This window comes from Manis pentadactyla, chromosome 5 (genome assembly GCF_030020395.1).
Source record: "Manis pentadactyla isolate mManPen7 chromosome 5, mManPen7.hap1, whole genome shotgun sequence".
In the NCBI taxonomy this organism is placed as follows: Eukaryota; Metazoa; Chordata; class Mammalia; order Pholidota; family Manidae; genus Manis; species Manis pentadactyla.
Window position 1 is genome coordinate 173265703 of NC_080023.1, and position 14545 is coordinate 173280247.

At 36.4% G+C, this 14545-nt stretch overlaps 1 protein-coding gene across 2 annotated transcripts; it reads left to right on the forward strand.

Moving 5' to 3' along the window:
• Nucleotides 1-301: 301 nt before the first annotated feature.
• SPO11 (SPO11 initiator of meiotic double strand breaks) lies at nt 302-12711 on the forward strand. Of its 2 annotated transcripts, XM_036900945.2 has the most exons (13): nt 302-432; nt 2257-2370; nt 3724-3812; nt 4242-4308; nt 4538-4646; nt 4987-5073; nt 5763-5799; nt 6137-6246; nt 8413-8512; nt 8818-8855; nt 9772-9848; nt 11982-12093; nt 12592-12711. In XM_036900945.2, exons 1-13 carry the CDS (start codon nt 302-304, stop codon nt 12709-12711), a joined length of 1191 nt encoding a protein of 396 aa, XP_036756840.1. The 2 variants fall into 2 exon arrangements, with proteins under 2 accessions (XP_036756840.1, XP_036756841.1); XM_036900946.2 differs by lacking the exon at nt 2257-2370.
• The last annotated feature ends 1834 nt before the right edge of the window (nt 12712-14545 follow it).

The window sequence follows — 14545 nt, forward strand, 5'->3', positions numbered from 1 at the left end:
CCCACGCATACCATGCTCTTACCGCTTGCCCGCCAGAGCTGCCTTAGGAAGAGGGTATCACTCTCCCCGCCACGTGGGACTGCGCCTGAGAGAGCCCCGCGCCTGCGCACTCTACCCAATGGGAGGTGCTCTGCGCATACTTCCGCCGAGCGGCTTCCTTCCGCCATTGTGCACGTGCCCGGCCCCAGGCAGAAAGCCCGGGGGAGCAAAGGCACGCCTCCCCGTTGGGGGCACTTCCGCAAGCGCGATTGGCCTGAGCAGGTTTTCCTGGTCCTGCAGCTCATCGTTGCCACTGGTCCTCATGGCCTTTGCTCCCATGGGGCCTGAGACCTCATTTTTCGTGGTTTTGGACCAGCACAGGGCTTCCCTGCTGGCCTCCCTGACGACAGGAGGCGGGAAGCCCGAGGGCGGGGACGTGCGCCTGGCCTCTAGGTATCCGGGCGCCTAACGGGCACACGTGCCCAGGGGTTACAGCCAGAACTTGGTGGCCGCCGGGGCTGGAGGTGCTCCGAGAGGAAATGGCAGGCACCTCTTCTCGTCTGTGGCCAAGGGGTACCGCGTTGGTGTTGAGGCGGCCCTCTGAGCCCCGAGAAAGGCCTTAGCGCTCCCGCCTTGCCTGCTTTTAATTCCTACATTGAACTCCAAAAGTCTGGTGACTTGCCCCTTGGTCCTGGAGCATCCCCACAGCTGGGCTCGCAGGTGTCCTAAGATCTTACCTCAGAGAGTTTGGGCACAGTTTGGCTTTGTATTTGTTTAAAAGCTTTTGGCAGGGGGGATACATTTTTAACTTAAAAATGCTTTCAGTAATTTTTTTGTTGGAGGGGGGAAGCGAGGGGAAAATGTGAATTCTCATTCAATGAACTGGTTTTATCAGAATGAACCAGGAAGTCAATACCTGTTACATGGTTTGTAATAAGACAACAGGTTTTTTTTATTTGGAAGTAGAAAAAATGTACATGTCTTAAGTGATTTATTTAAAATCTATTAAAGCAGTTGGACGGTTAGCTCAGGTCAGACCTGATGCTGATAAAAATCGATTGCTGAGTTTCTCCAGCAACTCAGCTTGGAATTAACCACAGAACATATGTTTACATTATTGACCACTTTTACTTAAAATGCTCTGTTTTGCCACCTTGACCTGCTTTTCTGGTTTATCAGCCAAGTTTTTCAGCCTACACAAATTACTGTCTTTTACTGTTAAGCCCAAAGCAACTATGAAAAAAAAAAACACCACCACCAACAACAAAATAACACCTAAAATATCTTAAAATCCTTATGAAATGATTTAGTTTGAGGTAAGATTGATGAAGGGAGGGGGAAAAAAGGAGTGCAAGCTCCGTTTCCATTTCAGACGTAAATTCATCTTGATTGTATCTTCAAGCTGGTTATTGTCTTGCAACTTTTTTTTTCAAACTGAAAAATTGAATGAGCTATTTGAGTCCATTTTTACCTTTTGATATTAGAAACAGTGAATGTTTCAAAATTTCTTTTCTAATACATGCATTTTCAATGAAAGCTCTGAAGTTTCTGTGGAAATTAGGACATGCAGCATTTTGCCAATTTTCTAGATTTAATTTGATTTCTCTTCCTAGGCAGTAGGCTAATGGTATTTATAACTGAACATTTTTTGAAGCTGATGGCTTGTGAAATTAGAAGTCAGCTGACAGGAAACTGGGCTAAGTCTTAAAATTGTGCTGTAATATTTTGCATAATCATTGCCAAGTCTTTTGATGGTAGTAATTAAACATTTTTCTTTTTGTATCACCATAATTCAAAAGGGCGGATTTGAGGTATGAGACCAATTAGGTAATGTGCAACAGCAATGTGTTTCTTTTGAAATATTTTTGCATTGCATCTTTGAGAAAGAAATTTAAAGCCAATGTCACGTCACTTTAATTAAAACATTTATCAGTGGCATTTCAAGTCAAAGAATTTTTATTTAAGTAGGTTAATAGGAAGAGTAGATTAAAATATATTTATAAATTGTCTAGTCATTCATCTAAAAGAGATTCAGTTGGTAATTGTTTGAGAAATAAAATTACAAGCAAATAAAATTTCTCTGTAAGCAACCACTGTAAATTCATTGTAATGCAGCACCAATAAAAAATTTAGAGATCAGTGTTGACCTGGATTACCTAGTCTTAAAAAACAACCAATGAAACAAAAACTTATTTTAGTATTGATCTGGAGAAATGTTACATACTATCAAGATTTCAGGAAGAATTCATATCAAATCATAGTGTGTTTATGTTTCAGTTCTGAGGTTCTTGCATCTATAGAGAATGTTATCCAAGACATCGTCGTGAGCTTGGCAAGAAATGAAGCACCTGTATTCACAATAGACAACAGAACCAGCTGGGAGAATATAAAGTGGGCATTTTTCATTTTTTATTTTTAAAATGCTGTATCTATGTCATTATTTGAATTTATTGGAGTTAGAGTTCTAGTCAGATTTCATATTTTTAATTGCTTTTTCTCTGTCAAAAGGATTTAAGGAGGTTTAAAAAATGCACACCATGGAGGCAGGTTACATAAACTAGAAGTTTATGAGGCAAAGGGAAAACAATGCTAGGAACCCAAACAAACACCAAACGAGGTCGAATTCAAAATGCATATGATCAAGTCTTACAGTCCTGCTAAACATAAGCTCCAAACTTGGATCTAAGCTTTCTGACGCTCCAGGGGGAAAATACGAACAGTAGAATCTTCATCCATACCACAAAACAAACCACTTGCTCAGGGGAGTTAAACCAATCATAATACCAAGACCAAAAGAAATGTGTCCTGAACTTAGAGCACATTTCAAAGGCTCTTAATCCTTTATCAAAGTCCTTAAACCTAGTTAGTTTGTTTTTTCAGATCCTCAGCCTATAGAATCTTTCCACTAAATAATGAAAACCACTACAAGAATAGTTCTAAGAGTTAGGGGAATAAAAGTAATTTTAATTCAAAGCCAGTATTACATCATTTTAATTAAAACATTTATCAGTAACCTTTCAAGCCAACTGGTTTGTATTTAAGTACATTAATATGAAGAGCAGATTAAAATATAGAAAATAAAAGTGATTTTGTTCTTAGTCACTATTAAAAGTAAATTTATTCTGAGTCACTGTTCTTTAATGATCAATGTAATTAGTATAACCTTTAAAATTTTGAATCATATTTTGCATTGTTTTTTGCAAGATGGATTTCCTTTAGCCTTGGAGCAGCTGACACCTGGTCTATTTGCCTGGTATGTTCTGCCACCTTTAGGACAGGCTCGGCAGTTCAGTATAATAACCTGTTATTTTTTCATTTAATGTAACTTCGGAGGTAAATTAGAAATAACATATTTCAAAACTGACTAAATAAAATTATTAAATGAGTAAATTATTGAAATGAGAAAAATGCTAATAAAATTGTGAAATATTTTTAAATAGTTCAAAAACACTAAATATCTTCCCAGGAAATAAATACACAGGCACAGACTACACCCACCACAATCAAAGGTATTTAATTCATTTATTTTAAACACTTTTAGTGCCTCTGTATGTGACAAAGCAAATTACCTAATTACCACCTGGAATTATCAAATATATATATGAGGTTATCTTAAAGCTACAGTGCTCACATTGAGAAGAAATGTAAATTGAAATGATGTGCGGAACATGAAATGTACACTGTTTGGTGTCCTGAAGTTAATTTTTTCTTATTTTATTTCCTGGCTTTAAAACAAAATGACAGGTTTGAAGATTCTGTGGGTCTTCAGATGGCATCTCATTGCACCACGAGAAAGATCAAAAGTGATTCACCAAAATCAGTTAAAAATTTTGGTAAATTAATCATTATTAGAGTTTTGTAAGAAAAGTAAATTTGGTTACCTTCTGAGTTTAGTTGTTCCTAGTTAAGTAATTATACTTGTTCTTTATAGGTGATCGAGTACAAGACCACTTTTGTACTTAAAATAAATTTGTAGAATTTTGCATTGTCAATGACCACAGAAGCAGATTATAATTCCCAGATAAATTTTCAAGGTACTTGATCCAGGGGAAAAGTATTCTCTCAGTTCTGCTGCATAGAGAGCAATTAATTTTATCCGATTCTTCAGGCAATTATTATTCTGTACTCAATATTCCATTTATGGAAAGGTGATTTTTTTTAAATGTTATGGAAAGTAACTGGGGATGGTTAAAATCATTGATATCAGTATGTTTTGAATTAATAAGTGATTAGTAATTTGTTTATTGCATCTTATTTTCCAGCTCTAATTCTTAAAATATTGTCCATGATTCATAAATTAGTACAGAGCAACACTTATGCAACCAAAAGGTAAATACTTGTTTTGGTAAATCAATCTTTAAAATGCAATGTGAGATTTAGTTGAATTAACTTTCATTATATGTTTTGAAAAGTTACATAAGACTAGACTATGGGTATTAGATTACTTTATTTATATGTTGTGTTTCATCCAGTTAAAGCTTTCTTCAAATAATACTCCAATATTTGTCATATCCAAAGAGAATATGGTTAATTAAAAATGTACATTTAATTTTCATAGAGACATATATTACACTGACAGCCAACTCTTTGGTAGCCAGACGGTTGTGGACAATATTATCAATGACATTTCTTGTATGTTAAAAGTGCCAAGGAGGAGTCTACATATAGTAAGTAGCATTTAATACAAAACATTTTATTTTAAAACAAAATTTTTGTATGAAAATTGTAATAGAAAAATAAATGTAATCTGTACCTTTGATATTATTTGATACCATATTTTTCTCCCTGTGAATTTAAATAATCTATTCTCAATATATTCCCTTGGATGAATGGAACAAAACAGATGAAATATTTTTATTCCTTTATAGCCATACATATTTTCTTCTTCATTTCTTAAATTCTAATCTGAGCTAAAATACATATAATTTAGGAGGTGAACATAAGGAATGACTTAGCAGCATAAAATATATTAATGAAAAAGGTTTCAAATGTGTCTTATTTTTTCAGTTATCTACATCAAAAGGTTTAATTGCTGGCAATTTACGGTATATCGAGGAAGATGGAACCAAAGTGCATTGTACCTGTGGTACAACTGTAAGCATCATTAATGTTTTCACATGTTTAACTCTTTTCCAGGTCCTTTGTTTTTTAAAGTATTTTATTTCCTGCTTTGTTATATACTCTGGAGTTTAAGACTTTAAAATGAAACTGAAGAATGAATAGACATATGCTTTCAGGGTTGTACGTTACGTTATGTAGTCTCAAAATATGCCAATTGTCAAATGTCATATTGAAATAAGCACATATATTCCTTTTAAAAACATACTGTTGTTTTCAGGGAGAGTGTGGCTTGACCATCTTAGCATGATTATTTATGTAATCATCATAAAATATTTTGGATCTGAAATAATATGTTTAATAGCAAACTATTTCTGAGGGTTTGGTACCTAGAAAGCGCACAATACTAAACTAGCTCAAAGGCCAACTCCCCAGTTTGGAAATGAGGAAGATGTCACCTGGGAGCTGCAGCAGAAAGAAGCCGCTCCTTCCTTTCTGCTTTTTAAACCACATTTCCACAGTTTCCAAGAAATTCTCACCTGTTGGGAAGTAGTTTGGGTCATGGGGGTTTTCTTACCGAGGAGTAAATCTGTTTGGAGGAATCAACCTCTGATGACTGACATATTCCAAGAAAAATGAAAATATAGGATTTTGTTGTAAGTTCTTTAATGTGATCATACTTGCTTTTCATTTAAAAGAAAAACTGTCTTGTTCTGTTAACTTAGGCTGTTGCTGTGCCGTCTAATATTCAAGGAATTCGGAGTATCCTTTGAGTGGGGAAACTAAGCTTCTAGAATGTTCATTCATTCATTCCTTTATCAAAACAAGCCTTCATAATGTGTAGCCATCAGGGTAGACCCATATAGTGGCCAAGATGAACACACTATGGTCCTGTCTGTAGGATTCCTTTAGGAGCCCACCATCTAGTAGGAGAAACAGATATTCGAATATATGAATAGGTATCTGTTTATATATTTGAAAGTAAAAATGAAAATACTGTATCTAAGCTGCTCATGGATTGATCTATATGGCACCTTTATTTAGTTGATGATTAAATTGAAATACTCTTGCTTTCAGCTTATCAGCCTTGACTTCACAGATTTAGTTACAGATGCGAAATTTCTATTAATTGTAGAAAAAGATGCAACATTTCAGCGACTCCTAGATGACAACTTTTGCAATAAAATGTCTCCGTGCATCATGGTTACGGTATATTATCTACCTTTACTACAATTCCAAGACTAACATAACTACTTTTGTGAGTGGCAAAGGGATTTATAAGAATATACAGCTTGCACAACATTCTCTTACCAGTATGATGCATCCTTTGGGGTTACAGATGAGAATTTCCAAGGTGTTTACTTAAACATCCTCAAACTTGATTAAAATCAAGATAATGGTCCCAATTCTTAAATGCCAGCAATTTCCTAATGGCACAGTAAGTTTACACAGGCTCTTGGTGTCACGTCACACCATCCCCACAGGGGCCACTTGTCTTGACTCTCCCACAGTAACACTGAGGCTTTGGGCAGTTTGAGTGAACAAGAGTTGCTCCTTGTTCCTCACACCAGGTAATTTCATTAATTCGATCAATAGGAACCTGCTTTTTTATTGTTAAACATAAATGTACAAATAAAATCGAAAAACAGAGAAGCCTATGCCGCGATTACACATGGATTAGATGGCAGGGGGATGACTGGAGTCAAGGAGGCTGTCTGGATGTTGGAGCCAAAGGAGAATAGTTAAGGAGAAAGGATGGAAACTAAGGGCATGTCCAAGGCCAATTCAAAGGACTTGGTGACCCATGGGATCTTAGAAGTGAGTCACAATGACTACTGTGTGGCCACTAACCGCACGTCACCATTGGAAGCTACTAGAAACGTGGCAGGGAGGCTCATTCTTTCTGGAAGAAAGATTCTGGGTGAATTTTAGAAACACACATTGGAAATGGGAGGAAATTGTAGTGGCACCTGCCTAGGTTGAAGTGAAGGGACAACAGCTGAGATGGTAAGTGGAGATGAGACCTCATAAATGACAGAGGCCATATTTGACCCCCTGAAGGAACCTCTGCAGGGTGTCATGAGGCTCATTCTTAGGCCAAGTCCTCTTCCCCTTTCACACCTCCCTGGTGAGAACACATGATTGCTGGGCTGACTGGGAGCCAAGCCACAACAGGCCAAGAAAGCTGCTGGGCCTGGGTCTCCCTTCAGCCCTTGGTGTCTGAATCACGTTTAGTACACATCTGCGTGGGAGACGCACTTGAGGTGTGTCTCTCTGTCACATTTCTTCTTCACTAGGTGCTCACTCACCATTCACTAGGTGCTCATGATGCACCAGGAACTCTGCTAAGCACTTTATGTAATAAGAGTTCACATTTATTGCTATTTTTCACATACCAACTTGTGAAGTCTCTCAACCTTATGGGGTAGGTACTGTCATCCTCCCCATTTTAATAATAGGGGACTGAGGTGCAGGAAGGTATCTTACCATAAACCTGTGGCTGGTCAAAACCAGGACTCAGATTCTGATAGTTCAGCTCTGCAGTGCTGGAGTGCCATGACTGTGTGGCAGGCATATTTATCCCAATTTTATTTTATTTTTTAATTCATGAGACTAAGAAACTGGCTCAACATCCCAACTAATGATTTAAACTCAGAGCTGTCTGATTGAAAGCCCATTCTTAATCTCCTTCTCTGCTCCATAGTTCACTTGGTTTTCTGCTTTTCTCTCTTAACATAATCGTAATGCCCTTTATTTTTCTACACAATTGTAGTTTTAACACCTTAATAACATTAAGCTGCCACTAAGGTTTATGATATCCTAAATTTACACCAGGGACTCTTCGAAGTGCTTTATTATTATTAAATAATTTAATTCCTCTAATAACTTTTAAGGTATTAGCTGCAAACTGCAGAGAGGTTTTGTGACTTAAGGTTCATACTGCTAAGAAGTGGCAGAGCTGAGAAGCCAAGCAGGGCTGTCTGGTCCCAAAGCTGGTGCGTAGCACCACTGTATTATACTGCCTCTCCATGTCCCTGTTGTTAGATATTTTGGCTATTTACAGTAGTTTTTGTCGTTTTAAATAATACTGCAGTGAGCATCTTCATGTATGTCAAGTCTGCATTGTTTCTGTTTCTGCTGAGATACTTCCTCAGGATTACTTCCTAGGACTGGGATAATTGAGTCAAAGTCATGAATGTATGTGGGCTTTTTCATCCTACTGTATATAGTGTACATTTTTTCACAGTCCACACCAGTCTTCCACCACCTGAAATTTAAGATGAGGGGATCTAACCTTATTAATAAAATATGGATGTAGTTTTATCAATTTTATTCTACTGGAATTGAAATGCATAATTTCAATCTTGCTTGTAGGGAAAAGGAGTACCTGATCTGAACACAAGACTTTTAGTCAAGAAGTTGTGGGATACATTTCACATTCCTATATTCACTCTTGTAGATGCTGATCCACATGGTAATTTATCATTGGATTATTTGAAATGACATTCATAATTAAATCATATCTGTAGTGTTTTTCTGCTCTTACAACACTTACATAAAATATTTTTAAAGAATATGGTTATTAGGTTGAAATTAATGACTATAACCATTACAGGCAACTTATTGCTATTTTTGCCATATTAGCCAAACCATAAATTTGTAATTGGTAATGTCCATTTAAGTAAAAAATTGCAGATATTTGATATAATTTGAGAACACAAATTATTTAACCTGTAATATACAAGAAGACTAATTTTAAAGGTAACTTTCTTTTAACAGGTATAGAAATAATGTGCATCTATAAGTATGGGTCTATGGTAAGTATAGAAAGGTATTTTTCCTTTTCCACTGTTGAGATGTTTTATATTTATTGGGGTGATTCCTGCATTTACTCTTCAGCCCCTAGTAAGCTGGGGACTCCCAAATCCCACCAAGGGACTACTGTCCTAATCTAGGGCCAGTCTGTTTCAGTGGCTGTGATTCTAACTTCCAGCATGAGCAGTGATCATAGCTGACACAGTGGGATGAGCTGTGGGCAAGAGGCATTACTATCCTCCACTTTCCCGGCCTCCTGAAGTAACTGCAGGGCCTCAGGGTGACACTGTCTGATCACCAGGTATACTCTGAAAATTACATAGCCTTGAGTTCTGACCTTACCTGCTCCCTTTTTTCCCATCACAAGTAGAAATGAAAACACCACCAAATTTCAAACCCCACTAGCGTTTGCAACAACCATACATCAGTGGTTCTCAAAGTATTGTCCCAGCCCAGCAGCATCTTGGAACTCCTTAGAAATGCAAATCTCAGTCCCCATCCAGACCTCCCATTACCAAATCTCTAGGGGTGGGCCAGGTGATTCTGACTCCTGCCAAAGTTTGGGAACCACTGGTATACACCTTGAGTGTCCCTGTTTATAGTCGATAAAGAGGATGGCGCTGCAAGAGGTTAAGATATGGAATCACCAACAACAATAAATGCAGCTCAGAGAGGCTCATTTTAGTTTTACATTAGAGATAATTAGTACAAATATATTGCAGAGCACTTGTAAAACCTTCACCAGAAGTCCAGCTTAGCAAATCTCCTGAGGGTTTTCTTCTCTGGGCTCTTGGGATGTGACGTCTCTAGTTGTTTGTCCTTCTTAATAAGTAAAAAATTTGGCTGCAAAAGCAAATATGCTAGTTCTAGTTCTCTGCAATTTAGCCTTACCTAATATGCTTTTGTTCTTTATTTTAGGCCATGTCTTTTGAAGCCCATAATCTCACAGTTCCAACTATTAGATGGCTTGGTCTCCTCCCTTCTGATCTTAAAAGGTTAGACAGTTTAGCAGAAGTAGGATATTTGAAATGATGACTCATATGTAACAATAAGCCTTAAATATTACTCCAAGGGAAAGCTTTTAACATTTTTTCTTTCTTTTGTACACTATGTCTCAGGATTATATAATTATGAATTAAAGTCGTCAATGTTTCTGTTTCAGCTACTAAAATACTTAACAAATGAATTTGGTTAATTGAACTTCCAGCTAGCTAGACCACATGTGTTTTGTTTCACCTCTATGGTTAAATATTTTGTAAAGTTTTTGTACTTAGAAAATATAAAACATTGAATCTACTTAAATGAAATCAGTGACATCATTTGCCATATGAATCAATCTTACTAAAGATTTAAATTTTTTTTGTTTCATAAAAATAATCTCATTTTAAGATTACTTGAACTTTGGGAACCTAAATTTTGGCAAGTTTAAAATATATATGTTCATTATAGAAAGAAAATCATTAACTGATGAGATAAAAATCCCCTACAGGTGAACAGCTTTACCCTTGCATAGCCATAACATTTTCACAGAAATGGGATCATACTCTGTTATTGTGGCATCTGCTTTTCTCACACAATACAGTGTGATCACTTTTCCATATCAATAAATGCATTTGTATGACCTCATTTTAATGTTTTCTATTACTGAGTTCCAATTCTGGATGTCCTGGTGTTTATTCAGCCATTACCTCATAGCTGGATATTTAGGTTTCCAAATCTCTGTTTTGATAGATAGTGCTTTAATGGATACTCTTATAATTAAATCTTTGCCTGCATCTTTAATTAGTCCCAGAACTGCTGGGTCTAAGGATATGCACATTTTTAAGGTTTTGACTGTCCTCTGAAAGGCTAATTGTTTGTTTTCCTTAGAGAGTAAGAGCCCATTTATCCCTCAGCATAGGACTTTCATTCATTGCTGCTAATGTGATGTTAAGAAATTATTGTTTTAATTGGCTGGTGAGAATGAACTTAAACATATTTATTGGGTTTCTTTCGAGCAATGAGCAAACCTTGGTAACAGGTGCTTGTTTCCTAAGTATGGAATATGATCAGGTTTTGGGTGATTGACACTTCTTTCAAAATGAGAGCACAAGATAAATGATCATTTTCTAAGTTTTGAATATTTTTGCTGTAGAATCAAAGTTCTGTTCAATTTAGTGTATGTGTCATGGTCTAAATCCTTGGGGGTGATCTATTTGTATGAAGATAATTTCTTACACAAATTCAGGACCAATGATCTGATAATTATTAAGGTGAAGGGTTGGAGAAACTCTGGCTGCATGTCACAGATTCCACCAGTGCCCTCAAAAGCCACTCCAAGTAAATGTACAATCAGAGACAAAACAGTGTGAAAGCTACACAAACATGGCCCCAAGGGAAAAGGCCTCCCTTTCAATCAAATTATCACCTATCCAGGAGCTGCCATGGGCAACTGGTTATAATTATGAGGACATTGAAAAAGACTGTTTGAAACTGGAGCTCTCCTGGGCAGTCTGGGATTTGTGACTTCAAAAAGTAGTCCACACCATAGATCCTGGACCTCTCGTGTTCTATTTTTAAAATATGTGCCAAGATAAAATTACTATCTACTCTTCTAAAATTTAAAGTTAGATAAGTGTATGCATGTATGTCTGTGTACATGTATGTGTGCATTAGTGAAAAGTGATAGGGCAACTTCCATGGCCCAGAAGATTCTCAGTGAATTACAAAGAATTAAGCGTTCAGTGGAACCTAAAATTCCACAGTGAATCCCTCTGCTTGCCACACTTTTTTGAGCTCAGTTCTTCAAGACTGAAGCTTGGATCTGCTGTGGTGTCGACACACATCATGTTAGGGCTGCCAGCATCTGTTTTATAACCAGTGTCTGTCTTCCTGTCGTCATCCCATGAGTGTGCTGTGAAGGAAAACAACTTAAAACAGACCTCCGTTATGAACTGGAACACTTGCTGGTCTAGGACATGCCAGATCCCCCAAATTCTGTATTTAAAAGGTGTATCTGTACTAATTTTCTTATCTGTTATTCCTGAGTTTCTTGAATTAGTACAATATACACAAATGAAATATAGATGACCTTCAAGTTATAGGAGAACTTTGTTTTTACTGTTTTTTTTTCATCTTTTTTCTTCCAGGTTAAATATACCTAAAGAAACTTTAATTCCACTGACAAAACAGGACCAGATGAAACTCAACAGTATCCTGAAAAGACCTTATGTTACTTGCCAACCATTTTGGAGAAAAGAAGTATGCTTCTTATTAAAATTCAAGTGTTGTATGTTTTATTGCCTTTTATTTTAGTCATGGCTATTCACAAAATATTTTGAAAATACCCTTCCTGAAATTCATATAACCAACAACTAACGTGGGTGTTGTTTGGCAATAAATGGTCTTTGAAGCATTGAATTCTGAATGCTAATAGATAAGATCAGCTTATTTGGTAAATGGAGCATTTTTACCCTCACATAGTTATATACACACTGTCTATGGCTATGCCATAGTTTATGGGGCAGGGGGAGAAGAAACAGAAGTTATAAAAACCCCAAACCACTCCTCGTTACTGAAGGCATCCTTACTGGATATTCTCCTGATATTTTTAGCTGTGGCAGCTCTAGAATATTCTGGCTGACCTAAAGGTCATTGGTCATGGCTCTGGAGAATAAAACAAGTCTAGATTTACTAGTATGAGTTGACAGAACGATAGCAGAGGATTCAGGTATGATTATATTTTACTTTTATTGACAGATGGAAATAATGGCAGACTCTAAAATGAAGGCAGAAATTCAAGCTTTGACCTTCCTCTCATCAGATTATCTTTCCAGAGTGTACTTACCTAACAAATTAAAATTTGGAGGATGGATATAAAAATATATTCAAATATATCTTGTGATTGCAAGAGGCTTTTCATTAGTTTTGTTTTCAGTAGTAGTTACTGCTGTGGAACGAACATATATTCTTAATTCTATAGAGTGAAATAAAATAATTTTCCATTACTTATGTATTTTGTCAAAAATGCTGTTCTTTAATTCTCATTAGAAAGCTTTATTTTATCCTTCCTTGTAGAGACTGATTTCTATCCTGTGTTCTAAAGTAAAATATTAAAGAATATATATTATTTTGGCTTTTAAATTTTACTTGAACAAATAATTTATCCATTTCATCAAATATACAGAAACATTTAATTTACTTTCTATAATACAACTAATGTAAAGGCATGAAGTATCTTGTTATTAACAAAAATAGTAATAACTTAAACTTGAAGAGTTGCAAATGAGTCATAGAGTCCAGCAGTTTCTTCTTAGTTACATTTTCCTTTGTCTTCATAGTGCAAGGGTCATACCCCATTTATTTACTTATGAAGTTAGTAAAGTTACTTATGAATAAACATTTGGGTTGATGTAGTCCTCAGCACTTTATTTCACTTTTGAGCATATTTTTAAAATTAATAATTATTTATTTGAAAATTTTCTCCAGGGTCTTATCAGTTCTCACCCAAATTCAGGTCACTTGAATTCTTCTCCAGTCTAAGTTTATAGGGCAAAGAACTTCTTCACAGAAGCCTCAAATCTTAATAAGGCTTTTCTATAGCAGTAAAGATCTGATCTTTTCTCCTCATTAACCTATTTTACTTTTTGCAGAGATGAGCTTTCTGATTTTATTCTGTAATTTCAGTAAACTTAAACTGAACTGAAAAGTTTCTTATAATTGTAAGCAAGAATATGTATTTATAGGAGAAGATCAGAAATATTGGTAAATGTTAGTAATGGATCCCATTCCTGAGAACTTGTTTGTGCCAGTTACTGCTTACACATTATCTTATTTAACTCTCCCAAGAACTATGACAGGTCAGTAGTTATACCCATAGTTTACAAGTGAGAACACCAAGGATGTTATTTGTCTAAAGCCAACAGCCAGACATGGCAGAATAGGGATAATCGCACCATCTACCTCAAAAGAAAGGCCAAATATAGGGGACCCAGTAAAAAATTTAAGTATAGGGTCCCTTGTTCAAAAGTCATGAAGAACTTTAAGATGACAGAAACAGAGAATTGGTGCAAGCAGTGCCCTTCTTAGCCTGGGGCCCTGTGTGACTGCTCAGTTGCACGCCCACGAAGCTGGCCCTACTCAAGAGGTTCTAGTAAGTATTCAATAAGGTATTATAATAATAAAAGAAAATACTTACATAGCACTTCCTCTGTGCCAGGTATTTTTTTTAGGTGCTTTATGAACATGAACTAGTTTCATCTTCACAGATGCTGTGGGAGCTAGGTCCTTTTTCTATCATCTCCATTTTACAGCTAAGACAATATAGGTACAGAGAGGCTGGGAACTTTTCCAAGGTCACATAACTACTAAGCAGTGAGGCTGAGATTTAAACCCAGAGAGTCCGACTCCAAAGCTCATGTTTTAACTGTGTCACTGGTACATATAAAGTACTTCACATGTGGCTGGGCATGTACACTGCTCCAGAAAGGTCTGCAGTTCTTTTGTAGGCTAGGTGTCAAATCAAGGCCCTCTGATATCAAGCCCATGATGTCAACAATTATTTTTTTCCCACGTCACATCAGAACCAAATGTATTATTTTGAGAATATTCTGATATACTGTTAATTAGACTTACTTGTGAGATTATCAAAAATTCTAAAAACATTTTTAGAAATCACAAGTGTTTCTTAACATCTAATAATGTCATCTTAACC